This window comes from Diplodia corticola (assembly GCF_001883845.1).
Source record: "Diplodia corticola strain CBS 112549 chromosome Unknown scaffold14, whole genome shotgun sequence".
Classification (NCBI taxonomy): Eukaryota; Fungi; Ascomycota; class Dothideomycetes; order Botryosphaeriales; family Botryosphaeriaceae; genus Diplodia; species Diplodia corticola.
Window position 1 is genome coordinate 442,423 of NW_017971493.1, and position 24,279 is coordinate 466,701.

Sequence of the window (24,279 nt, forward strand, 5' to 3'; positions counted from 1 at the left end):
TAATCCGCTCAAGCAGCTAGGAATACAGCGCCTCCATCCTCATGGTCACATACTGCTCGGCCGTCACCGGCTCATACTTCTTCGGATTCGCCCGCTCATCCCAGCATCCCGGCAGTGCCTCAATGACGGCATCATCATTCGGCGCACTAAAAAACGGGATCGAATACCTCGCCCTGCACATCTCCTCCCCTCCACCTTCAGCCTCCACCACCGCCCCAGCTTCCCGCAGCCGCTGCACGGGCGGCGCGCCAACCCGATGCACGGTACTCCTCCACCTCCCATTGCTCCAGCGCTCCAGCAGATCGCCGACATTGACCAACAACGTCCCCTCAACCGGCGGCGCGGGGCGGAACGAGCCCGGCCGGCTGGGGTCCTCGACCTCGAGCCCGCCGACGGCGTCTTGGAACAGGATCGTCAGCGACCCGAAGTCGGAATGCGCACCGATGCGGGACGTCGTCGCCTTCCCTTCCCCCCTCTCCCGCCCCTCCTCGCCCCCCTCTGATCCCTCGTCCCCGCCTCCGCCTCCACTCCCTTCTCCCCCCGTCAACGCCCTCACCGGCACCGGCGGATAATGCAACAACCGCAGCTGAAACGCACTCGCCGAATGCCTCTCCGACAGCCACTCCTCGCGCGGCAGGCCCAGCCCCAGCGCCAGCGCGCGCAGCAGCGCGTGAACCACGCCGTCGCAGTCGCGGAAAAAGGACTGCAAAAACGCCCGGAACCCCGGCAGCGCGTCGTCGGGCAGCCAGATGTTGGGCTGGCGCGCGTCGGCCTCGTTGCCCGTCTCGTAGCTCTCCTTGTAGTCGGGCACGCGGCGGAGCGCGGCGATGGCGGCCGCGTCGTCGAAGACGTGCTGCGACACCTTTTCCACGCCCGGCGCCGAGTAGCCGCGGTGGTGCGACCCGCCCGGCGGGTGCGGGGCGAGGGACTTGGTGGATGGGGGGAGGGCGAAGAATTGTCGGGACTGGCGTTGTGGTTAGGTGGGGGGCGAGCGGGAGGGAGGTGGTGGACTGTGTGTGGCGTTGTGATGTGGTTTGAAGAGGATGACGGTGGTGGTGGTGGTGGTGGTGGTGATGATGATGATGATGATGGACTCACCCACTCAAACGCCGCGTCGACCCGCTCTTTCGGGACGCCGTGGTTCTTGAGGTAGACGAAGCCGACCGTCGATAGGGCGTTGTCGAGCTGGTTGGCCACCGCCTTCTTCGCGGCCTCATCGCCCGTGTAGAAGGGCCCGAAGTCGACGATTGGGACGGGCGAGTCGGGTTGGATGGTGCTGTCGAGCGAGCCCATTCTGCCTTTCTTCTTTTGTAGTGTGGGAACTTCTCAGTGTCTGGATTAGAGCCAGCGCGTAGAGCTGGAGGAAACCTGTGGCTGGTGGTCGTGCTGGCTTGATGTATTTTAGTGTGGTGCGGGGGCGGGGTAGATACTAGATGGTGGGATATATTAAAGTGGCGTTAGCTGGGACTGGGATCTTCGGGGTCTGTCAGAGCTTGGGGAGTTGTTTTCATGAGAAGCACAAAAGCCTAGGGACAGTGAAGAGGAGTAAAAGCTTGGACTGTCGGCGAGGTTTTACACATAGATCAGCAACTGATGCCGGTGGTTCCAGTGATCGGCGCATGTCAGCAGCTAAGGGCTGTTGGTTTCAACTGGTGCTTACATATTGTGTCAGCCACGGAGATTTCGGGGCAGGACTTTAGCTTTGAAGCTCTTCCAAAATAATGCCAGGCTAACGCAAAACAAAGATCTGAACAGGGCTCGGGAACTTTAAGCTCCGAATTATCCCCTTGAGCACGTCTACATAAAGTCTCATGCAGCTTCATCCAATCCATGTCACTTGGTAATACACGGCGCCAGTTCCACCTGCGAAGTGATTATAGGCCGGCATGCATGATAGCGGATAGTCGTGCATTTCAGAAACCCGCCGGAATTAGCTCTTGATCCGCATGTAATCATTCAGCCGAGTCTGATGTTTTTTCTTTGCATCTTCAAATCCCTCAGAAGCAGCTTTCTTCGAAAAGCGCTCTGAGTATCGCCAAGCAAGTCACCCGAATAGACCCACAGATGATCGTTCTCAAGCTCTATATATCCCACACGCTCGACATAACCATTCCGCTCCTCGACCAGCATAATATACGTTCTGTGACGCCAATCTCTCACCGGAGTCATGATGCCATCCAAGACTATCCCAATATAGACGTTCTCCGAGAGCCGGTTCGTCTGGTCCTGAATGACGCTTTCCTCGGGACGCTCCAAGGCATGATGGTCCACCAGCTCAAGAAACTGTGCTTCAGCCAAGACTTTCTCGCCACTCTTCGTGTGCAGCACGGCAAACAACGGTGTAAGGCGGCCCCATCGATCCTCATACACCTTCGAGCGATAGAATTCCAATTCCACGGTCAAAGTCCAAGCGCCACGGAGTCGGATGAAGGGCGATATTGAAGCGGGCTGGTCCTTCAAGTACGACAGATGCTCGAACTCAGACCAGGTCAGAGGCTCTCCGTCCGTCCGTTCCACTACGACCGAGATGCCAGTGTGCCAGTGGTCTCGGTCGTGATCGTGGAAGTCGAACGTACGGGGCCCGATCCATCCTGTCCACGACCAGCTCGGAAATCCCAGCCTCCGCTTCAACGGGCACGCAATGTCATGGCTCCACATCAGTCCGCATAAGAAGCCGTCGGAAGAGTTCCTGTTGAGCGGTACAGTGTTGAAGTCGCTGTTGCGGCACAGCGCAGGGAGGATAGGCGAGCCGCAGACGTGGTATATTGGCGGTTCGACCTGCTCGAAAGCTTTCAAGATCCCCGCAAATGCGTTCATGGCGTCGGATTGATACGTCAAATGCCGGTCACAGAACTTTTCGATCATGCTCGAGATGTTGGAGGGGTATTGGCGGTTCGTTATGTGCCAAAAATTGGTGCAGTCCTCGGTTATCCAGCTTCCTTGGGCAACCTTGGTTTCGCGACCATGCATTGAGGACATTTGGGGGCACTCAAACCAAGCTTCAGTCTCGGTGAATACGAGCAGTCTCCTAGACAGCACCATCTCTTGCAGTGTCCACCCTCTCTCATTCCAGACGCTGCGCTCCAGCATTTCGTCTATGCCCGGCCCCAGCTCCAGAACGTGAAGGTCTCCGAACCTGAACCGTCTCCGGCTCGGACGAGGCTTGCCGTTGATGCCGGGGATGCCGTAGTCTGCGTTGGCACCCGCAGCCGCAACGATGGTGAGTTCGGCGTTGCGGTAGATATGGTGCATCTGCTGAATCTGGCTCGCCATGTGCGCGCTGCCCTGTTCGATGCACAGCTGATCGACCCACATGTACTTGTATCCAAGCTGGAGCGTGACATGGATCGCATCGCGCACGGTTCGCGGTAGCTCTGTGTCGGGGTTTATGCACCGCTGACCCCAAACGTAGCTCAGAGCCGCGTATTCGGCGTCGGCAGTGGCATCGTCCAGCATTTGCGTCTCGCAGTTGAACAGCCGCAAGCCTTTCACGGGCATCTTTGGTCGCCCTATGCAAGCTTCTCCGTGGGAACTTCTGCAGTGATGGAGCTTCGCGCCGAGGAGGTTGAGATCAACAGCGTTCGGGTCGCGCGGCCACGTCCCCTTGGTGAACACACTCGGCGGCGTGCGTCGCGAGATGCCGATGTACCCCATCACCGACCGCGAGACGCTCCAGCTCTCCCTGTATCCATCAAGCTGCTCACACAGGAAGATATTAGATCCGTAGGTTTTGTTGATCGTCTCCGTCTGGAAAAGTGTGCAAAGCGTACAACCCGGGTCCAGCTTTGTCATGTCGAGGTGCAGTTCGACGACGACCGACTTGCCACTTCTTTTTTTTGGGACTTCAATGCGCTCCAACTTGCTTCCAAAGTCGAGTTCCTGACACCTCTGGCAGAAAGTAGCGTTTTCCAGCGGCGGTCGGCCTTGCCACCACCCTCGAGGTATTCTCGGCCTGAATGAGATGTCGCCGTCGGAAGTATCGCTCCAGGCGTCGGAATCATTGAGGCTTTCTTCTATGATTGGTATTTGGTCATGTTCTGTGGAACCGGTCTCCTCCATTATGCGACGATCGTCCCTGAAATCTGCACTGGTTGTTTTTGGTGGAGTCGTTCTACTAGAGAGAGGTTGTGCAGTTTGAATCGTAAGGATGTAGTGTAGTGACTGGAGTGGAGAGATGGTCTGCCGCGGGTGGGGTCGACGTGGGGCCTCCATGTTACATCGCTTGGCTGCCGCTGCCTGTCTACGTAGTACATGCAGTGGATGAGGTAGTGATAGCACCTCGCTTGGATAAGAGAATTATTCGGTCATCTCGGTTTGGCCGTTATTGGGGGCCAATTTTTGGTCAAAGAAGGCGGGCACCATCGGGTGCACTTGGCTCGGAAGCTCACCCTACGGCACGCGTAAATACGTCTATCTTTACATCTTTCGAACCCTCATAGGGTCGTCAATTCCTGATGTCTCTCTACCACCCAAAAGTCTCCGTGTGCAGTGCAATGCTCTCCATGCGCCCCGACTTCACCACCATCTCCGTCTGCAACTTCGCAACCGCGTTCGACAGCTCGATCTTCAGCCCCTCCGGCCCACATCCCAGCACAAACGCACGCCTGCCCCGCATCATCGCCGGCAACAGCTCCCCAATCTTCGGCCGCTCAAAGTGCACAACGAGCCCGCTCCCGTCTCCCCCTCCTCTCTTTTCCGTCCCCAGCCCGTCGTCATCATCGCCGCCGCCCTCCCCAACCATATACACCGGCGGCGGAGCCTCGAGCATCACCTCCTCACCACCACCACCCGCCGCCATCGCTCCCCCCCTAATCCCAACATCCACCTCGCTCTCCGACCCGCTCACAAGCCCTCCACCTCCCCCTCCCCTTCCTCCCGCCCCCCTCGTCGCAAACACATCCACCCTCACCACCCCCCTCCTCCCCCTCCTCCCCCTCCCTCCGCCACCCGCAACCTTTCCAACCCCCACCGCCTCCTCCACCTCCCCCCTAACCCACTCCACGCACTCCGCCCCCCTCACCACCCACACCAACCGCACGACGCCCACCCGACACGAGGTACTCGACGCACTCGCCGACGCACTCGCCTGCATCTCCCGCGCCACGCTCACCAGCCACGGCAGCGCCGCCGTGACGCCCGTGCCCCCCGCGACGAGCACGACCGTGTCGACGCCGGCGGCGAGGCTGCGGGCGGAGCGGTAGGACGACGGACCGGCGCCGGCGCCGTGGGTGTGGGGCCCGTCGATGAGGGTGCGCAGGGGGAGGGGGGTGTGGAATGGTGGTCGGGGTGGTGTGGGTGGTGCGGCGTGGGGGGAGGAGGGAAAGGAGGGGAACGGCGACTGGGATTCGAGGGAGGTGGTTGAGGGGCCGGATAGGGGGGTGGTGCCGGTGTTGGCGGATGGCGACAACAGCGACAACGACGACGACGACGACGACGACGACGACGACGACGATGCGGGCGAGTGGGACTTGGTTGCGGCGAGGGCGGCGAGGCGCGAGGTGAAGCCGGCGTGGGTGCGGATCAGGAAGGTGAGGGTGTTGGTGTTGTTGCTGGCGGTTTGCGGCGAGCTGGGCACCGAGGCGATGGTGAAGGGGTGGTTGTCGAGCGCCGACAGCGCGGGCATGCGGATGAAGGCGTGCGAGCCCGGCGGCCAGCGGAACGTGGCGGGGACCGAGACGCGGACCTTGGTGACGCGCCCGGGCAGGGGCTCGAGCGTCGTGGGGTAGCCGGTGAGGAAGACGAGGGAGCGGGTGGAGAGGAGGAGGCGGAGGCTGGCTTGGCCGAGGAGGATGCCGACCGTGACGTAGATGTAGATGGGCTGTTGGAGACGTCAGTAGGGGTTGCAAGTCGGTGGAGACGGCTGGGCTGGCTCACGGAGATGTATTCGCCGTTGATGTGCCATGCGAGGATGCCGATGAAGGCGACGCCGAGGAAAATGTGCGTGTAGACGAAGAATTCGTAGAATTTCTGCCGCACCCGTGGGATGGAGAGGGCGATGAGCCAGAGGAAGAGAAAATACAAGATGGTTCCAGAGAGCTATCAAGTCAGCACATCGGAGTGATGACTGCGTGATTCGGCTTACCTCGCGCCTCTTGCTCATGTACAGCTGAGCAAGGTAGTTGCCCCCGCCGTCCTTGATTGGTGCATACAGGTGGGGAACCTGCTCAGAGTCAGCAAGACTTGACTCGTGACGAAGCGTCATTCTCCTTTCTCACCATGTGGGTGGTGGCCAGGGCGAAGATCAATCCACCGACATATCTATGCAAGATGTTGAGCTTGGTGTAGCAGATGCCCGTCAGCACAGTGACAAGGTTGACTTTGCCGCCAAGTGCAATGAGAAGCGGCATCAGAGCTGAGATGCATAGAGCACATCGCACTGACAAAGGCGGAGACCCGAAGCGGAAGTGCGAACGTAGGTAGTCCTGTTCCGGGAACACAAGGCAGGCGAAAAACGCCGTGGACAGAGCGAGTAGAGCGAGGATTCCAACCGAAGGTAATGCGTGTAAGCGGCCAGTGAAGCGTCGGTATATCACTGAACGGTAGCGTCCCACAAGTCTGTTCATCCAACTTGGCCCAGGTGTTGAAGGCTGTCTTCTGACCCATCGCTGGGCATGATAGTCCTTGAAGAGGTAAATCATGTTTGCAAGTGTGAAGAGAAGACCCCAGGATAGATAGTAGCAGAGAGTCCAATAGCCGTAGTCAATCTGACTGATCAAGCTCGTCTCCTTGTATGATTCGTTCCACCCAGCAGCGAAAGCATCGCACGAGTCGTTCATACAATGAGAGTTGGTGATGGGCAGATCCGTGTAGGGTGTACCGCTGGGCATGGGTCCCTCCGGCCATCGGTTCGGAGGCATGGCGGGTGAGTTGGAGGTCGAGACAGCGTGAGACAAGTGCGGTCCAGCATGCAGAACGGCGATCCCGTAGCAGGCTCCGGGGCAGACTTTCAACAAAGAGGAATGTCACAAGGTCCATGTGCTTGCCAGACTGTTTGCATTGGCCAGTATATCAACCATCGGCGCGAACGGAACCGCCGGGCCGCGGAAGCCACATCGGACAAGTCTGGCGTGTTTGTGGAGCCGAGATCATTCTGAGACATCTATCTATAGGTTCTCAGGCGTTCCCAGGTGATGTAAGGGCTATCAAGAAGTGTGAGAACAATGCACTCGCACGAGAGCCCACGCGGTGGCTCTGAGACTAGAGCTGACCCGCGCATGGCACCACTCGAGCATCAAAGGAGCGTCGGGAATCGCAGAGCGAAGCTGGCGGTGGCCGGATCTCCTCCAGCCGTTATCAAGCCGATGCAGATCCATACCAGTCACGGTGTGAAGCAATAGAGGCCGAACCTGTTCCTCCTGAGGCTCAAGCAAGGATGTGCCCGGCTCCGGGACGAATGAGAAACGAGCTCAAAATCCTCCTGCCCCCAGATCTTGCGCTCTCCATCGACTTTGGCCTTGCGCAGCCCTCCTCACCTCAGCCCTAATCGGGCTTTTACGAGAGGCGGCTGTGAGCTGGGCATAAGACTTCCCCTGAGTGCAAAGGCAGCATCGCCTCGGCTCCGGGCAATAGATGGACTCGTACGACGTGCCCTGTACAAGCTTTCCCAACAGGATGGTTCAAGAGCACCAAATCGCATCGCACTGATCAATGCGCATACGGGCTCGCGCCGATTCGGGATGCTGCATACTCCTATTGGGCGATGCGAAGGCGCTAGACAAGCCACTGGATTCCCGTCAATTGTACACGCCATCTATCGGAGAGTCGGCGCCTGCACTCGCCGTTACACTCGCCAATGAGTTTTGTTCCGAGGCGTAGCTGTCATGATGCCTCAGCTGCGCCGCTCTCCGGCTCCCTTGCAGCCTGCAGATCCCCATGCAACATCTGCTCCTGACGCGGCGGGCTGAGAAGCCGCCCTGCTCGAGCACACGGGACCGGGCTGCGAACCTAAACCCTATCTCGACAGCTAGCCATTGATACTTTCATCCTTCACGCTAGAGCGCAGAATATCATCCCGACGTAATGACGAAACACGGTGGATTCACAGCCTCTCTTCCCGGCCGAGTCGCATTATCGTACCCAAAAACAAATCACCAGCCCTTCAGCCGCCTCCCCGATTCTTTCGTCGCATGGTGCCTGTCATCCCGCCTGTGGCGCCGCCTTGCGCGTACCACCTGGATACCATCTCGTCCATATCGGAATGCCCCCGACGTTTGAACCGTATGACTGCCAGCATCTCACTGAAGTACAGAATCGAGAAGATACCGTCAAACACTTCCTTTCGAATTTAACATGGGCGCATTCGCGACAATAGTACATGTCGTCAGCAAAGGACCAAACCATCACACGTGTTGCGAGGAGGTTCCAGGCCACGCAGATGCGCACGAGCGCACTCTTTGGCTGCATGCGCGTTGGGGCTGTGCTCATAGAGACGGCCGAGTAGCAGACTTCCCTAAGTATCTTCCGAACTCATCGGGATACCAAGCTTCTTCGTGCATTCATCCGTCTTTTGAATTGCCCAACCCGATCTCTTGCACAACTGGAGATATGCCGCCGCGAGCTTTCTGGCAGGTTTCGTTCTGTCCTGATCCAGGCTCTGGTCCAACTTGTCGATCAATCTCTTCATGCTGAACTGAGGTCTTCGCTGGCACTCGAGGGTTTCTGGAGCTGAGCAACGACTTGCTCGGGCGTCGGCAGCTACCGAGGCGCCTCAACGCCCACGTTTCACCGTCCTGCTCCTGCACGTCTCTTCTCTACCTCACACTTTTCCCTTATACGCCACACCATTGTTGACTAATTGAAGAGCTGCATGCATTCTATAATGTTCCAGCACACGCGCCGGTATTAATGTTACCCATCCAAGAGCCTCATTACCACCAACGATTCCGCCACACAATATCCATCCTTGTCAAAATGCTCACCGGCGGCATTCCCGCGTTTGTACAAAGCTGGCGACAAAACAAGCTCGACTGGCTGTACCCGCAGCTCTTCGGCACCAAGTCTCTCGTCGTTTCCCCTGACGTCCAACATGGTGTTCGGATCGAACATCAACCCCTCTCCCCGTCTCTTCTCCCTTGGCCAGTCAAACCACCAGTGAGCTCTCTGTTGCTTGAGAATCGTTGAGAGGCGTAGCGCCTGCTTGAACAGGTCAATGAATCGCGCCTCGATGTCTGGTACTGCTTCTTGATCTACCCAAGGCGAGATGGCTTCCATGGCGCCTTCTGCTCCATCGCTGAGTGCAACTTCGATGTTCTCTTCTTCCGATATCGGTAGTTGGATCTGGGCGGCGAGGTGGGCAGTGAGCGATCTCCAGTTGTGGAAATCGCGAAGTGATATTCCAGTGTTGCCTTGAGAAACTCTTAGTTGACGAGACAGTAGAGCCGATCGGAGTGGGAGCATACCATTGACGGCGTCCTTGAAAACATTTTCGAGCTCAAGAAAGTTGGCAGAGACTGCTTCGCCCATCCACAGGTTCATGTCCTGGAGGACACGAGTGCTGATTGCGTACGTAGCCCAGCCGCGGATGAAGAATCTTCTGTTGATATTGTCGGATGCGAGTAGCGCTTCCAAAGATGGCAGGTCTCGGACATTCGGTACGACAAGGCTGAATCTCGAGATGTCTTCACTGCTGAAGCTTCCGTGCTCAGCCACGGATGAGAATCTGTAGGACCAAGTGTTGATGGCGTAACGGAGAGATTCGAATATCTCGTATATCTCGCTGTCGGTACACTGAGCTCCCATGGGTAGTTCCTTGTGATCCATGGTTGCCTGTAGCTGGCGTGCGGCGTGCTGGATGCTTTCGGACCTCGCTTGCTCCTCACGTGCCTTGATCTGCTCCTCATGGATTCTTGCATTGAATTCATCCAGAAGCCTCGGATTGGTGTATTTGTGACGGCCGTACGGCTTGTAGTCCTGGCCGCTTAGCAGATTCGACTCAACTTTATTGAGGGCATGTCCCTAAGATCGGTTTAGCATTCGAAGCTCAAGGAGGGGGGACTCTAGACTACCAGCGCGGAGAAAGCATGTCTGAAGCCTTTCTTCGGACTACCACCTTCGGACCTGGCTTTTTTTGGAGACGCCGACGGACCAGCTTGATACTTTCTGTGCTTTTTCTTCCTATGAGGCTTATGGCCCAGCTGCTCTCGGTCATGGGACGTATACGGGGTGGTGTCGGACAAGGCTTGCCGGCCTCGATGGCTCGGAATGCTCTCGGCCATGCTCCCAAAATCCACCGAACTGATAACACTCTCTGCCTCATTCTGCTCCTCAGACAGGGGTTCCTCACTCGTCGATGCCATGGTTTTCGGAATAGGAGAATGACCAAGATGGTGAGGCTTCAGAAACTCGGTGGTTTTCAGACGCGATGCGGGGTACGACATTTGCTCACCTCTGCTGTATCACAACCCAATTAGCTATCTCGGGTCAAAGCGGCATGTGCTGATTCATGTAAGCCGCCACGCTACAGGCTGCGCTAGGCAGACTCCGCTTGCACCCTTGTCTTGGGCGCATGACAACAACTCGGCCGGTTTTGGCGAGTTGCAGCGCCCGCAAGGCTGTATCTCAGCGCACTGCTATGCGCAATGTGGCACTATCTTACAAGTCTAGAACCAAAGCCTTGTTACGTAGCGTAGACCATGTTAGCTGAAGATACTTTTGTGCAAGACGTGAAGCCGGCACCCGCGTCTGCCATCCATGAGTCGATCAGCTCCATCCCCGGCAATGGAACGCCCACGAAGGCCAGTATCATCTGTATGGCGAACGGCACGAAAGGAAGCACAGACCGAAATATCCTCCTCTTCTTTCCCATCTCATGCTGGACCTCTTTGGCCACAGGCACTGCAAGATTTCCACTGTCTTGTTGCGCTCGCGCCAGCCGGGCCTGCTGCTGATCCCAGTCCCGACGCACTTGGCGGCTCATGGCCCGATTGTTGCCCGGGATGCTCCGTTTCAAGCGTGTCAGCCCCGCCAGCTCATCTTCGCACTGGAGTTTGACGGCCTCGGCGTTCCCCTGCAGATACGCCCCAGCGCACGTCTCGTGGAGTCGCATTCTGCGATCAACAAGCTCTCGCTGGATGTCTAGCACAACGCTATCCTTCTCCAAGAGTTGGCTGATGAGGCTGATGGCCGAGTCGCCGTCTCCGTGGAATCTGCTCATGTTGGAACCCTTGTCCAGCATGTATGCCCAGAACTTGTCCCTTAGCTCCCGTTCCCGCGCTGCGCCGGTCACGGGTGCCACTTCGGACCATCTCGAAGTCACCAGGAGCACGTTCTTCAAGGCTTCCTCGCCGCAGATTTTCTTGAAGATCTCGAATGTCTTCACCGAGGAGCCCGCGTACCGCACGTCGGTGATGCGATGGACGTACACGACACCTCGTAGCTCTACTCCGAGCATGTATTGTGCTGAGATTATGCGTGCAATCTCGTTGAGGATCTCCGAGTCGGTACGGTCCGCGTCGTCGAAGCCGGGCGTGTCGACAACAAGAAGCCTGCTGTTGCCGATCACGACTGGTACGAGTTGGCATTTCTGCGTGCCTAGTAATCATGTCAGAGGCAAACACAGGCTCATCCGCCGGGGAAGCACTTGCATGGTTCCAACGATGCTCCCTCCTCAACAGTTGGACGTCCGGCGAGCCTGTTGATCAGATAGCTTTTCCCCGCGCCTGTGACTCCCATCACCACGATCATCCCAAGCCGCTCGTCGTTCGTGTTTGCCATCGTCTCTCTTTCGCGCAGATAGAGCTGATAATCTTTGTATGACTTTGCGGCACAGACGTCCTTGCGCGTTGGCACTGAGAAGCGATGGCAAAGAGTGTGTGAGGCTGTGAGACACGAGATCAAAGATAGTTCCGGACTTTGCCTCGCTGTATATGTTTGCTTACTCCAACACGATTCACCGGACAGCGGATGGTTTCCAACATTTCTGCAAGGCTGGGCTTAGCTGCTATCGTGGCAGTCCAATCTACTCATTGCACCAGCTGTCCGACCAAATCCAGCTTCTGAGGCGTTTGATGCTGCTATTCTAACCAGAAGTGAGCCTCGTCGCCGAGAAAAATCAGGGTTCGGCAGGCATCCATCGTCCAGGATCAGAATCCCACCGTCTATTGAGCAACGCCCCAAAGGGAGTCCTGCAGTCTCCCCGCACGAGGCTGAATGGACATGCACTGATGAATAACCCTAAGCCCTCACAGCCTCGCTATCTTTGCCCGCTACAAAACAAGAACTGATCTGCTCTTTTCCTTCTCGCTTTCTTCCGAGCAAATTGCCACTGTGCCAAATGCCAGCCCTGGAAATTGTAGTAGGTATAGATTTCGGAACCACGTAAGTTCCTCGTGTATCGCACATGTCGAATCGGAACTGAATATCCATTTAGATATTCGGGGGCCTCATGGGCCATCAACGCTGGCGAGAGACAAGTCCACCTGGTCGACGACTGGCCCAATCCTGTAGCGGCGAACATTACGCAACATAAAGTTCCATCTCTGCTGTCGTACAACAATAGAGGGCAACCCGTCAAGTGGGGCTACAATGTTACAGTTGGGACAGACACTCGAGTGCTGCGATGGTTCAAGCTGCTGGTAGAGTCGTTGGACTACGACAATGATATGATAGAGCCACTCAGAGAGTCCGAAAACCTTCTGCGGTCCATGTCGCGATCCCGAATCGACGCCACCTCGGACTACCTGAGATGGATATGGGAGTCCACCAAGGAAAACATTCGCATCCACCAGGGCGACAACTGGAACGCCATATATGACGTATCTGTCATCCTTACCGTCCCTGCGATATGGAGCGCGAGAGCTAAAGCACGGACAAAAAGAATCGCACACATCGCTGGTCTGCCCGAAAACACCAAGCTCGTCCCTGAGCCCGAAGCCGCAGCTCTTGCTGCTTTCAAGGACTTGCTTTCGGGAACATCTCAGCAGACCTTGAGGAAAGACGATGCGTTTGTCGTGTGTGACGCGGGAGGCGGCACAGTGGTAAGTAATGCCACAATCGACACTTGAATACCGCTCATGTCACCTCATCAGGACCTCATCAGCTACCAGATCAAGTCATTGCATCCGTTCAAGATTGAAGAATGCACGCCCGGCACAGGTTCGTAGCTGAGTCCGCTTTTACCACCGCATCAAAGCTTACAGACACACGCCAAGGGGGGCTCTACGGTTCCACTCTGATTGACAGATGTTTCGAAAACGACATCCGTACCAGAATTGGTCCACGGACTTATGACAAAATGTCACCGCGGCGCAGGGCCAGAATCTTCGAAAACTTTGAAGCAGTCAAGAGATCCTTCAATGGTGACGATAGAGAGGAACACATCGTGGACCTGCCCGGTATCAGGGACAACCCGGCTGCCCGGATTCGGGATCAAGCTATTCAGTTGACGCCGTAAGTCTAGCGGCTTCATGCTTAGCTCATTATTCAAGTGCTGACCTGGTGAAAGGTCGATGCTGCGGACACTATTCGACCACGTGTGCAATCAAGTCATACACCTGGTCGATAACCAGATAGAGGACGCAAGAGCGGAGAATTGCAGAGTCAAGGTTTGTCTTCCCACCAACCCAACTTCCTTCGCTGACGTTGATAGTCCGTGTTCCTTGTCGGTGGCTTCGGCTCTAGCAAGTACTTGCATCGCCGAATCAAGCAAAGCTGCGAAAGCCTCGGCATACAAGTTCTACAGACACGGAATTCGTACATACTCCTCAAGCATGTATTCGAAAAACTGCTGACTCTGGACAGATGGTCCGCTATCAGTAGAGGTGCCACGCATTGGGGACTGGAAAACTCCGATTTCAACACTTCAATGTACATGCAGTATCCGATTACCGCCAGGCGCTCTAGAATCAACATCGGCTATTGCACTGACGTACCTTTCGATCGCAGTATACACAGTCGTGCAGAGCGGATTAGAGACCGGCATGGACGTGCTCGGGCAGGCAATCATATGAAATGGCTGGTTCGACGGGTTTGTATCTCACTCTCTTGAACGCTGCTCAGACGGGCACTCACGCATGAGCAGAACGACAGGCTTCAGCACAATCACGAGATACAGTTTGAGATTAGACGCCCGGTCCAAGTGTCAAGACTTGACAGATTCATTTCCTCGGAGAGGCAACAGTTTTCGCAAAGTCTCCTCTACTGCGACGGTGCTGTGCCACCGGTCCGAATGCACGACGGTAAGCTCTCCTCTGAAACAAGACGGCTTTAATTTGATTACTGAGCGCTTTCATCACTAGTTGTGAAAGAGCTTTGTTGGATTGAGTTTGAAATTGAAAATAAGAAACTGGCGAGGGAGAAGAGCTATAGAGAACCAAAGTCGAGAAAAAAGTATAGAGATGCGACATTCGATTTTAGAGTTCGACTGCATGGCGCGGAGCTGACTTTCAGAGTCTTTTATCGTGGTAAATTAGTGGCGTCTTGCAGAACACGGTACAAAGATTTAGAGTAGTGCCGCTTTTCGTCCTTTTGTACATAGCTCTTAACGATAGACAAACATTGAAAGCGGGAGCATAAACCCTGATCCACGCATGTGACAGGTACTGACAGTCGCAGATTGCTTAAACATATTCAGCAGCGCATCCAGTGAAAGACATATTTTCAATGAAGCGAATCATCAGTGTCAGTTTCCGTATATGCCACGAGTAGCACCTATCCCGCCTCTCAACTTGGATCCTCAATGCTATGCTCTCTGCAAGGAGTCATGGCTTCTGAGTAGTCTTTCTGCTTGGCTCCGTCAGATGCATATCGAACTCTGATACTTCACGAGGAAAACGATGCTGTCGGCACTTGAGGGCTTGTTTGCTCTCAAGCCCCCCGGAATCCCCGTTCTTTGCGGTTAATTGCTTGCGTATCAGGCTGTTGACAGTCTGGAAAACGGGACAGTGTCTGTGACACCAAGGTCCATTAATCTGTTACCCGATCAGCACGAGGAGCAAAATTGGTCACGAAGAGGACAGCACGCAGAGTTTGGTATCGACGAAATTAGTCAAATCCTTTTATGACGCGAAAAGGTCCTTGAATACGGCAACTATGACCTGGTGGAGGGCGATCTCTATGGACGCATCTGTCTGGCGGAAAAGAAGGTCCGCTAGTGTTCCCGGGACAAGTGAGAAGATGCAGTCAAAGAAGTCGCGCATTTACAGGGACACCCCCCATGCGCACATCCTCTGATTGATTGGAACATACATCATCACAAAACTGGAGGCACCTGCACATTCCTCCATATCCAGCCGCGGATCACGACCTCCGAGCTTTTCTGGAACCCATGCCGGACGACGAAACAAACGCTGCAACACGGAACCCGTACCTTTTTTCCCTTTCCCGTGCCTTGTCCAACACGCCGGCTTTTCCTCCACAGCCGATTCGCCAAACCCATAGACGTCAAGCCAGCGGACATTCTCATCCGAAATTTTTAGCAATGCACCGGTAGCGAGCCAATGCGTTACGGAGTGTATCTTTCCGAATTTAGCATCCCGCGCGCTCATCTGTCTCCCGATGCGGCCGAAACTTCCTCCCAGACGCAATGCCCACGGCTTTTACGCTGCTACCCAAGTGGTATTTCAGGAAGTCAGAGGCTTGGGTGCCCGAAGTCTTTCCAATGGGGTGCGTGTTCACGGAGATGATGGCGGCGATTGCGGACATGGGCGACGGGCATGTTTCGACTTGCGCCGATTCATTCCAAGAGAGACTTGAGGAGATGCCTAGTTGTTGGCTCAGATTTGAAAAACGACTTGGACGTCTGGCTTCAAGTGACGCTGGGAATGCTGAATATAAACCCCGAACATCGGCCTTTGGCCCAAGCGATATGGGGCAGAGTGGAAGCGTGTCGAACTCCATGCTGCCATCAGGAGCCAGAACCGCTGGAGGCAGCATCAGGTAACAGCCTCTAAGCGTTGAACACTCATGCTTCTTGATTATGGTTGCAAAAACGAACAGTGTTCATCATCAGAAGCCGCGCGCAAAGCCCATCGCAATCCCCACCATTACCTACGACCGAGCAAAAAAGCACCCCTCCCTCCCCTCCTTCTACAACTGATACCTAAAATCCGGATGTCCCTCCCCCGCATCCTCATACGCCTTCTCATCCAAGACCTCTGGCAAGCCCCTCCTCGTCCTCTCCCTGCGCGCATTCTCCACCCTCAACCCCACATACAACGCGCTCTGGCTGACCACGCTGAGCGTGATGAAGGCCATGTTGGTGGCGAAGCCGGTGCGGTACTGCGGGGCCTCTGCGGTGATGAAGACGTTGCTCGCGACGAAGGCGCCGCAGTTGCCGAGGGCGATGACGCAGGCGAAGGCGACGGTGCGCTTGTACCCCTTGCCGACGTTGATGGCGCACCACACGACGGTGATGGGCATCGTCAGGTACGGGCCGGCCGTGACGAAGAACATGCCCATGTACCGGATGTTGGCGTCGCGCGGCTGCGCGAGCTCGACGGCCAGCCCGGCGAGCGACGTCAGCGACCCGAGGATGCCGAAGAGGTAGCGCTGGCCGAGGCGCTCCGAGAGGTAGGCGCACGTCAGGGAGAAGGCGAAGGAGGCGGCGTAGATGGGGATGCTGTGGATCTGCGCTTGCGTCGACGTGTAGCCCAGCCCTTTGAGGATGGAGGGCTGGAAGGAGACGACCGAGGCGGCGTTTTCTTCGGCGCCGAGGTAGGATAGCACGCTGATGATGGTGGTGGTGGTTAGGGTGGGGACACGGCGTTCATGTATCGGAGGAGTGGTGTTGGTGGTAGTTGGGAGGGGGAAGGGGGAAGGGTGGGGGTTGAGGAGGGAGGGAAGGAAAGACGTACCAGAGCCAGATTTTCCAGTCCAGCATGTACTTTATGAAACGCCTCGGGTTCAGCTTGTCATGACGGACGAGGCCGCCGTCTTCGACGATGCGGGTCAGTAGCACCGCCTTCTCCTCGGGCGTGAACATGGTGGATTTCTCGGGGAAGGGGACGATCCAGAAGATGGAGCAGAAGCTGAAGACGACGGTGATGAGGCCCTCGATGATGAAGATCCTGGAACATCGGTCAGTACGCACTCTCGTTCGGGAGTTTCTCGCAACAGAATTGACTCACCACCGCCATCCTTCATAGTTGCCCACACCGTCCATCTTCGAGATCAGGGTCGCGAGAAGCTGTACGCGTCAGTGGGCGAGCTCTCCGACACATTGGAGAAGGGGCACACATACGCCATTGAAGGCACCGGCCGCAATGGCGGCGCTGAAGAACCAGGTGTAGCGTTTCAGAAACTCGTCCTTTTTGTAGTAGCTGCCGATCAAGTAGGCGCAGCCTGGGACGAAGCCGGCCTCCATGATGCCCTCGAGGAACCTGCACGCAATCAGGCCTCCTGCAGATCTTGTGACGCCCTGGCCGATAACGGTGATACCTGCAGCAGGCGGACCGAGACACGGGTAAGTAAGCCACAGTGCGAAGATCAAACAATGCAGGCGACACAGGGCGAGATGGTAGAAAGCTTACCCCAGAACAACATCATGAGGCTGAGCGTCTTCGGGCCGAACTTCTTGAAGACCAGGTTCGCGGGCACGCCGAAGATGACGTAGGCCAGGGTGAAGATCCAGACGGCGATGTTGTACTGGTTGCCGTGCAGGTTCAGGTCTTCCTCCATGCCCTGGATCTTGGCGTTGGCGACGTTGGAGCTGCAGGGGTTCACGTCAGTTAACCATGCTGCGGTTGCACGGGGAATGAACAGAGCTGAAAAACAAAAAACGTACGCACCGGTCGATGAAGGAGATTAGGAACAGGATGCACAGCAGTGGCACAACCTGGAAGTCCAGCTTACGCAAGATGCGTCGCTCGATGCTGGGATCGAAGGGCTCGGCGGATTGACGCTCAGAGTCGCGCGGCGTGGAGGCGCCCGAGGCCGTGACTTCGGGAGCCTTGACGCTCATTGTGGTTTGTGTCGCTTATGGTGCGTGCTCACAGGGTAGCTGAGGGAGAGCAGGAGGGAAAGCTGTGAGGGGAAAGCACTCGACGGGTGAGCGGCGGGGCATGGGCCAGCAGAAGTAACCTGTAGGCGGGCGGGACATTCCTGGGCATGCTGCAGGGTGACCCGTAAGTTGCAGAGTCGGTGGCTCTGTACCAGGGCTAGGCGTCGATTCGCCGTGTCGCGGGCGGGGCTCGTCAGCGCCAAAACGAGGAGGAGAGGTAAGGGGCGCTACCGGTGCAGGGAAGGGGACAGAGATAGATGAGGCAACGGTCCTATCATCACCGGGCTGCATGACTGTGAGGTGGAGAGAAGGATGTTCCGAGCTGCATACGCCTTCCACCCACGCGGCCAATTGCGCGTGTGCGGAGGTGGCGGTCCGTCGGAGAAAATGGACCTCTCTCTGCGGCCACTGGCCAGCCACGACCATAAGCCTGGCTTCTTTCCTGGCTGATCGACGTCCAGGCTGCGAGGAGGCTGACCATCAACCGGCATGCCGCGTGTCTTGGAGCTTGCGGTCGGCGACGGAAAACACTTCGCTGGCCGACATGTCTGACGCGAGAAGTGTGCGCTGGAGCTGGGCAGGCGTGAGTCCGCGAGTGAAGAGCGAGACCAGGGTGCTGGGGCGATGCTGGCCAAGAAACGGCGGGGAGACGCTTGTGCGGCACGGCAGGCCCAGCAGGCCCTGGACTCGGCAAACAAGCACAGCGACAAGACTGCCAGTCACGGTTAAGCATCCAGTCGCACCTTACAAAGCGGGCCTAGCCACCGTGTGCCGAGGGAGCGTGTGCGAGCACGGTTCCTTCCGCCGCGACGCAGACAGGCTTGATTTTTCCCGAACACCACTTCCATCATTTCCACCACGGCGGGTCCCCGCGGCGTAAGCTGCCGTAATCGCCTACCACACCGGCCACGCGCTTGGGAACATGGCGCCTCTTCCCAGCGACCGATCGGCTCGGCCGCGCTTGTGGAAAAGCAATTTATCATCATCCGTCGGGGCCGGTGTGCGGTGAAACACCAACCTCCCAAAGCGGCAATGCCCAGTTGCACGGCAGAAGCGCTCGCGTGGGCCCTCGGCCGTCTTAATGCTGCAAAGCGAAGCGCAAAGGGCTCTGATCTGGCTCCACCTGGATCTCACCCTTCTCGAACCCCGCCCCTCATGGAATCCTGGGACGGGCAAGGCAGCGCCATCACCGGCGTGTCCATCTCGCTGGGCACGCTGGCGACTTGCATCGTGTGCACGCGCATGGGCGCCGTGTACAAGCGGAGGGGATGGCTGGGCCTGGAGGACGCCATGGTGGCGCTATCCAACGTGCGTGCTTGTCGTGCGACGGCCCGTCCAAAAACACACTTTCTGACGCCGCTCCAGTGTTGCTTGATCGTCATCACCGTGCTCGGCTGCGAAGGTCGGTCCAGCTTCGCGCGGGCGGAGGGAGGAAAAGCAAAACACTGACATGACACCAGCCGTGCGAGCGGGCTTCGGCCTGCACAAAACGGACATCGCAGCAGCAGGAGGCAACTTGCGCCTCGCACTCAAGGTCCGCCGTGCCTCGACTCCTCCTCGCGCGCCCTACTGACGCGCCCTTGCACCCAGTACTTCTTCCTCTTCCAAATCTTCTACAAATGCGTCATCCTCTTCAACAAGCTCGCCTTCCTCCTCCTCTACCTGCGCGTCTTCCAGATCCACTCGTTCCGGCTCATCTGCCTCTGGTCCATCGCCTTCGTCGTCGTCGGCTCCTTCTCCTTCATCACGGCCACGCTGCTCGAATGCCTGCCGCTGGCGTGCAACTGGAACAAGACGCTCCCCGGCGGGTGCCGCTGCATCAACAACTCGGCGTTCCGCTGGTCGTGGGCGGCGTTCAACACGCTGACGGACGTGTGGGTGGCGCTGCTGCCCATCCCCTTCATCCAGCGGCTGCAGATGTCGGCGGCGAAGAAGCTGGGCCTGTGCGTGCTCTTCGCCCTCGGCCTCTTCGTCTGCGTCTGCAGCGCCATCCGCATGAAGGCGCTCGTGGCGAGCACCCGCGCGACCAAGGACACGACGTGGGACTCGGCCCCCGCCTTCCTGTGGTCCGGCATCGAGGCGGCCGTGGGGCTGATCTGCACCTGTCTGCCCAGCCTGCGCTGGCTGCTGTCCCACGTCATCCCGATGCTGGCGTCGACGGCGGGCGTGGCCGGGTCGTCGGACAAGAACCGCTACTATCAGACGGGTAGTGGCAGCGGCGGCGGCGGGCGCAGGGCCTCGGCGGCACACAGGCTGGGCCATCTCTCCTTCTGTCACGGCGGCGGCGGCGCCGGGGGCACGGCCAAGAGCGCGGGGGCCGGCGTGCACGAGCTGCCGGGCCTGGTCCCGATCAGGGGCCGCAGCAAGGTGGACGCGACGGCGACGACGACGACGACGGGGAAGAACCGCTATGGCGAGAGTTCGAGCGAGGAGCGCATCATCGGGCCGGTGGTGGGCAGGGGGGAGATACAGGTGCAGACATGCGTGTCGGTGCAGAGCTCGGCAACCAGCGCGGTGGGGGTGGATTGAGAGGTGGTGGTTGTGGTTGGTTGGCGTATATTTCGGTTCTGTTGCAGGTAGACTCGAGAAGATCAGTAGTTGTTAGTTAGCGGATGATGTGATCAGCCTTACCCGGCAACGGCGCACTGACGGTTAACCGGATGAGGCTACCGTCGGCCATGGCTAAATTGACTTGGTGTGTCCTTCCTGGGGACGGCATGCATCTTCAAAGTACCTTCCGTTAGTTGTTGCAGCTCCGTGCCGCATCGGCAAGCCGTGAGGGCTCCACGCGAGCTTTATGCCGGCATGGCAGGCCAAGATTCCTTGCCGTGCTGTGCCGCACCCCGACCCGGCGAGCCGCCCATCCCCCACCTTGGCTCACCTTGGCTCCCGTCCTGCCCCACCCGGCCCCGAAGCTTGCCTTGGCCGAACGGGAAACTGAGACGCCATAAAAGCCGCTGTCGTCGACAGGGTATATCACGTAACCGCATACGGCCATGCAGCTGCTCGGAGTTCCGCCCCGTCTCTCGCACTTTTCCACCACGGCGCCGCCACTTGACCTCCACCGTCCATCAAGTGACTCGGGTGTTGACACCAGACAAGCATCACAATCAACCATGCAGTCCTACACCGTGGCCGATGTCTTCCTCGAGAGCCTGGCACAGGTAAGAGGGCCAATCTCAAGACGGACAAGATGGTCCCCTCGCTTACACTGCTCCCCGACCTAGTCTGGCGTCGACTACCTTTTTGCCGTGCTCGGCTCCGACCATCCCAGCATCATCGAGGCGTATCGACGACGGCAAGAAGAGGGCAAAGCTTGGCCGCAGCTCCTGATTTTTCTACACGAGGCAAGCTACGAGGATTCCACTTTATCCATCCACCACGGACCTCGCATCTCCGCCCACAATCCCTCCTCTCTCATTTCACTGCGCCCTTTCTCCCCCTCCCTCCGCTTTCCCTTTCCGACCACCTTTCCCGCACCGCCCCAATCTAGCGCAGACAACCATCCCGACACAAGCACGTACGCGGCCCGGCCCCCTCAGCTAACCCACGGACCCGCAGTTCGTCGCCCTCTCCGCCGCCGACGGCTTCGCCCGCCTCACCAAGCGCCCGCAATGCGTCCTCGTCCACGTCGACGTCGGCACCGCCGCCCTCGGCCAAGGCCTGCACAACGCGTCGTCGGGGCGCGCCCCCGTCCTCGTCTTCGCCGGGCAGGCCCCCTTCACGCACCGCGGCGAGCTGCCGGGGTCGCGCACCGAGCACGTGCAGTGGTACCAGGACGTGCCGCACCAGCACGCGCTCGTCGCGCCCTACGCGCGCCTCGCCGCCGAGCTCAAGCACGCCGCCCACGCGGCGCGGCTCGTCCGCCGCGCCCTCGCCCGCGCCGTCGCCGCCAGCCCCGGCCCCGTCTACCTCACCGCCACCCGCGAGGTGCTCGCCATGCCTGCGCCGGCGCCGCGTCCAAAACACTCCTCATCCACCCCCTCTAATTCCTCCACCCCCTCATCCATGACGCCCTCCCCCCCCTCCTCCACCCTCGCCGGCGCCCTCCCCCCCACCCCCCTCCGCGCCCTTTCCCTCGCCCTCCTCACCGCCCGAGCACCCCTCGTCATCACCGGCTACCTCGGCCGCAGCGCCGCCGCCGTCGCCGCCCTCGTGCGCCTGGCCGACTCGATCCCCGGCCTGCGCGTCTGCGACGCAGAGTTTCGCGAGATGTCGTTTCCGGCGACGCATCGGGCGTGCGTGCGCGGCAGGGCGACGGGCAAGGGCGGGGCGAGGGGGGCGATGGCGGAGGCGGATGTGGTGGTTTTGGCGGATGTGGATGTGCCGTTTGTGCCTGGGAAGGGGATGGGATTGCTGGAGGGGAGGAGGAGGAAGAGGGTGTGGCGGGTGGATTGCGATGCGGAGAAGGCGGGGATGGTGGATCCGGGGGGTTTTGGCTTGTTTGGGGAGGGCGACGACGAGGAGGGGACGACGTGGCAGGCGGATGTGGGGGCGGTGCTGGAGCAGGTGTGCGACTGGGTGGAGCGGGAGGAGGAGGCGCGGGCGGTGGTCGAGGCGCGGAAGGAGGAGTTTGCCGCGAGGTGGGAGGAGTTGGGGCGGCGGCACGAGGAGGCCGAGGCGGTGCTGAGGGAGATGGCGGCGCCGAGGGCGGACGGCCGGTTGTCGGCGGCGTTTTTGTTCAGGGCGTTGAGGGAGGGCGTGCCCGAGGATGCCATCTGGGTGAGTGATGTCGTGACGAATCAGGTCACCTTGAGCGAGCAGTTGGGGTTGGAGGTGCCGGGGACGAATTTCACGAAGGGGGGCAGCGGGTTGGGGTGGAGCGGGGGCGCGGCGGTGGGGATCAAGATCGCGACGGAGCTGTACGATACGAAGAGGGAGAGGCCCTGTGTGAATCGGAGGGAGGGCGGTCGCGATGGCAAGGGGAGGTTCATCTGCAGCATTACCGGTGATGGTGCGTTCGTCTTCGGCGCCCCGTCGGCCGTCTACTGGGCTCAGCACCAGCATCAGACGCCGTTTTTGACCGTCATCGTCAACAACGGCGGGTGGAAGGCCACGAGGTCCTGCATCAACGATGTGCATCCGGATGGGTTGGCGGCGAAGACGTCGGATCGCGATCTGGGCATCGATTTGCGGGGCAACGGACCTGATTATTTGGGTATTGCAAAGGCTGCCGCCGGAGGAAATTTGGTCACGGAAAGGGTAGACAAGGTTGATGATCTGAAGGGGGTTATTTCCAAGCTGGTCAAAGTCGTGGAGGAGCAAAGAGTGGGAGCCGTTTTGGAAGCCGTAATTGTTTAATGTTTCCCGAACGGCACGTGGAAACAGTAGCTACCAGTTCATTTGTAATCGCTACAGTCATGATTTTCCAATGCTATAAGAATGCTTTTCATGTTAAATTGCATCATTGCATTCTTCGTCACCTGTCAAGAGAGCGTGAGGATGTAGACGCGTTTTCAACATGCTCAACGCTCCAACTGGTGCAGTTTCCGAATGCTCTATTGTTCGATAGTGCTATTTATCATGATCAACACCATGATATCACGATATCTATCATCATTGCCAGTCTTCGCGGATGTTGCTGTTCTTCATTGGGTAAATAAACGCCATGCAGCAGTAGATCCAATGAAGCATCCATGACCTCCTGCGATCAAACCAACAGCTATCTTATTAATACTGCGCCTAGTACCATACAGTCAAACCCCACTTTGCCAGCCTCTTCCAAACAACCAAGAACCGAAAGGCTGATGAATCAGAATGGCCTCCCCTCAATCGTCCCAATTTCCTGCCGGTCTCGGGCAAGGATCAATCCGAGCACCAACGGGGTCGCAACTTCCGCCATCTCCGTGGAACCAACACCAGTCTGGCTCTTTCAGTCATCTTACAGTTAGCAGAACCGTTGCTGCCACACCCGACTTACCCTGAGAACATTTGCAGTAGTTACCGATGAAGTGGCGTGGATCCGCGCTGTTGGCCAGTGTGTCAGCGCTCCGGGCTTTTGATGAAGCAGAGGGGCTCTCACTTGTTGTAGCATGGCTGGACCTGAGCAGCAGCAATTCTTGAGGAGCCACACAAGGCGGCCATGAAGACGATGAGCCTCATTTTTCGATGATGGTTTATTGGGGAAGGCGGTTTGGCCAGGCTCGGGGCATCTGCTGCAAGGCGGACCCATTAATATTTCCGAGTTTTCCTGCGTATGATGGCTCTGGAGTGCCACGATGTTGCAGAAACAAGCCGTCACATCGAGAGGTTGTGGTGGCGCTTTTGTACCGTCTACATCCTTCGGCTTTCCGGCCGCCGTATCCAAACAGTGACGGTCAAAGACTGAAGTGGCTTGATCGAGC

The 24,279-nt window shown here is 58.0% G+C and overlaps 8 protein-coding genes across 8 annotated transcripts; 3 read left to right on the plus strand and 5 right to left on the minus strand.

The window, feature by feature from the left end:
* Positions 1-16: 16 nt before the first annotated feature.
* Positions 17-1,293, minus strand: BKCO1_14000147 (flavonol synthase flavanone 3-hydroxylase; the record flags this gene model as incomplete). The annotated part of the gene is made up of 2 exons (XM_020271059.1): positions 17-964; positions 1,099-1,293. 2 exons carry the CDS (start codon positions 1,291-1,293, stop codon positions 17-19), a joined length of 1,143 nt encoding a protein of 380 aa, XP_020132145.1.
* Positions 1,294-1,956: 663 nt separating this feature from the next.
* On the minus strand, positions 1,957-4,059 carry BKCO1_14000148 (uncharacterized protein; the record flags this gene model as incomplete). The annotated part of the gene is made up of 1 exon (XM_020271060.1): positions 1,957-4,059. The coding sequence occupies one exon, from the start codon at positions 4,057-4,059 to the stop codon at positions 1,957-1,959; it is 2,103 nt and encodes a 700-aa protein (XP_020132142.1).
* A 403-nt stretch (positions 4,060-4,462) lies between these two features.
* On the minus strand, positions 4,463-6,857 carry BKCO1_14000149 (metalloreductase transmembrane component; the record flags this gene model as incomplete). The annotated part of the gene is made up of 4 exons (XM_020271061.1): positions 4,463-5,818; positions 5,875-6,036; positions 6,083-6,160; positions 6,216-6,857. 4 exons carry the CDS (start codon positions 6,855-6,857, stop codon positions 4,463-4,465), a joined length of 2,238 nt encoding a protein of 745 aa, XP_020132143.1.
* Positions 6,858-8,847: 1,990 nt separating this feature from the next.
* On the minus strand, positions 8,848-11,712 carry BKCO1_14000150 (uncharacterized protein; the record flags this gene model as incomplete). Its single annotated transcript, XM_020271063.1, has 5 exons — positions 8,848-9,344; positions 9,399-9,954; positions 10,005-10,389; positions 10,779-11,529; positions 11,619-11,712. 5 exons carry the CDS (start codon positions 11,710-11,712, stop codon positions 8,848-8,850), a joined length of 2,283 nt encoding a protein of 760 aa, XP_020132223.1.
* A 559-nt stretch (positions 11,713-12,271) lies between these two features.
* BKCO1_14000151 (hsp70 protein) lies at positions 12,272-13,755 on the plus strand (the record flags this gene model as incomplete). The annotated part of the gene is made up of 6 exons (XM_020271064.1): positions 12,272-12,315; positions 12,368-12,974; positions 13,026-13,092; positions 13,149-13,386; positions 13,442-13,541; positions 13,738-13,755. The coding sequence occupies 6 exons, from the start codon at positions 12,272-12,274 to the stop codon at positions 13,753-13,755; spliced, it is 1,074 nt and encodes a 357-aa protein (XP_020132222.1).
* A 2,268-nt stretch (positions 13,756-16,023) lies between these two features.
* On the minus strand, positions 16,024-17,896 carry BKCO1_14000152 (vitamin h; the record flags this gene model as incomplete). Its single annotated transcript, XM_020271065.1, has 6 exons — positions 16,024-16,663; positions 16,791-17,003; positions 17,064-17,122; positions 17,177-17,373; positions 17,466-17,644; positions 17,724-17,896. The coding sequence occupies 6 exons, from the start codon at positions 17,894-17,896 to the stop codon at positions 16,024-16,026; spliced, it is 1,461 nt and encodes a 486-aa protein (XP_020132225.1).
* Positions 17,897-18,967: 1,071 nt separating this feature from the next.
* BKCO1_14000153 (uncharacterized protein) lies at positions 18,968-20,464 on the plus strand (the record flags this gene model as incomplete). Its single annotated transcript, XM_020271066.1, has 4 exons — positions 18,968-19,243; positions 19,301-19,337; positions 19,396-19,469; positions 19,526-20,464. 4 exons carry the CDS (start codon positions 18,968-18,970, stop codon positions 20,462-20,464), a joined length of 1,326 nt encoding a protein of 441 aa, XP_020132224.1.
* A 587-nt stretch (positions 20,465-21,051) lies between these two features.
* Positions 21,052-23,236, plus strand: BKCO1_14000154 (acetolactate synthase; the record flags this gene model as incomplete). Its single annotated transcript, XM_020271067.1, has 3 exons — positions 21,052-21,099; positions 21,163-21,282; positions 21,497-23,236. 3 exons carry the CDS (start codon positions 21,052-21,054, stop codon positions 23,234-23,236), a joined length of 1,908 nt encoding a protein of 635 aa, XP_020132220.1.
* Between the last annotated feature and the right edge of the window lie 1,043 nt (positions 23,237-24,279).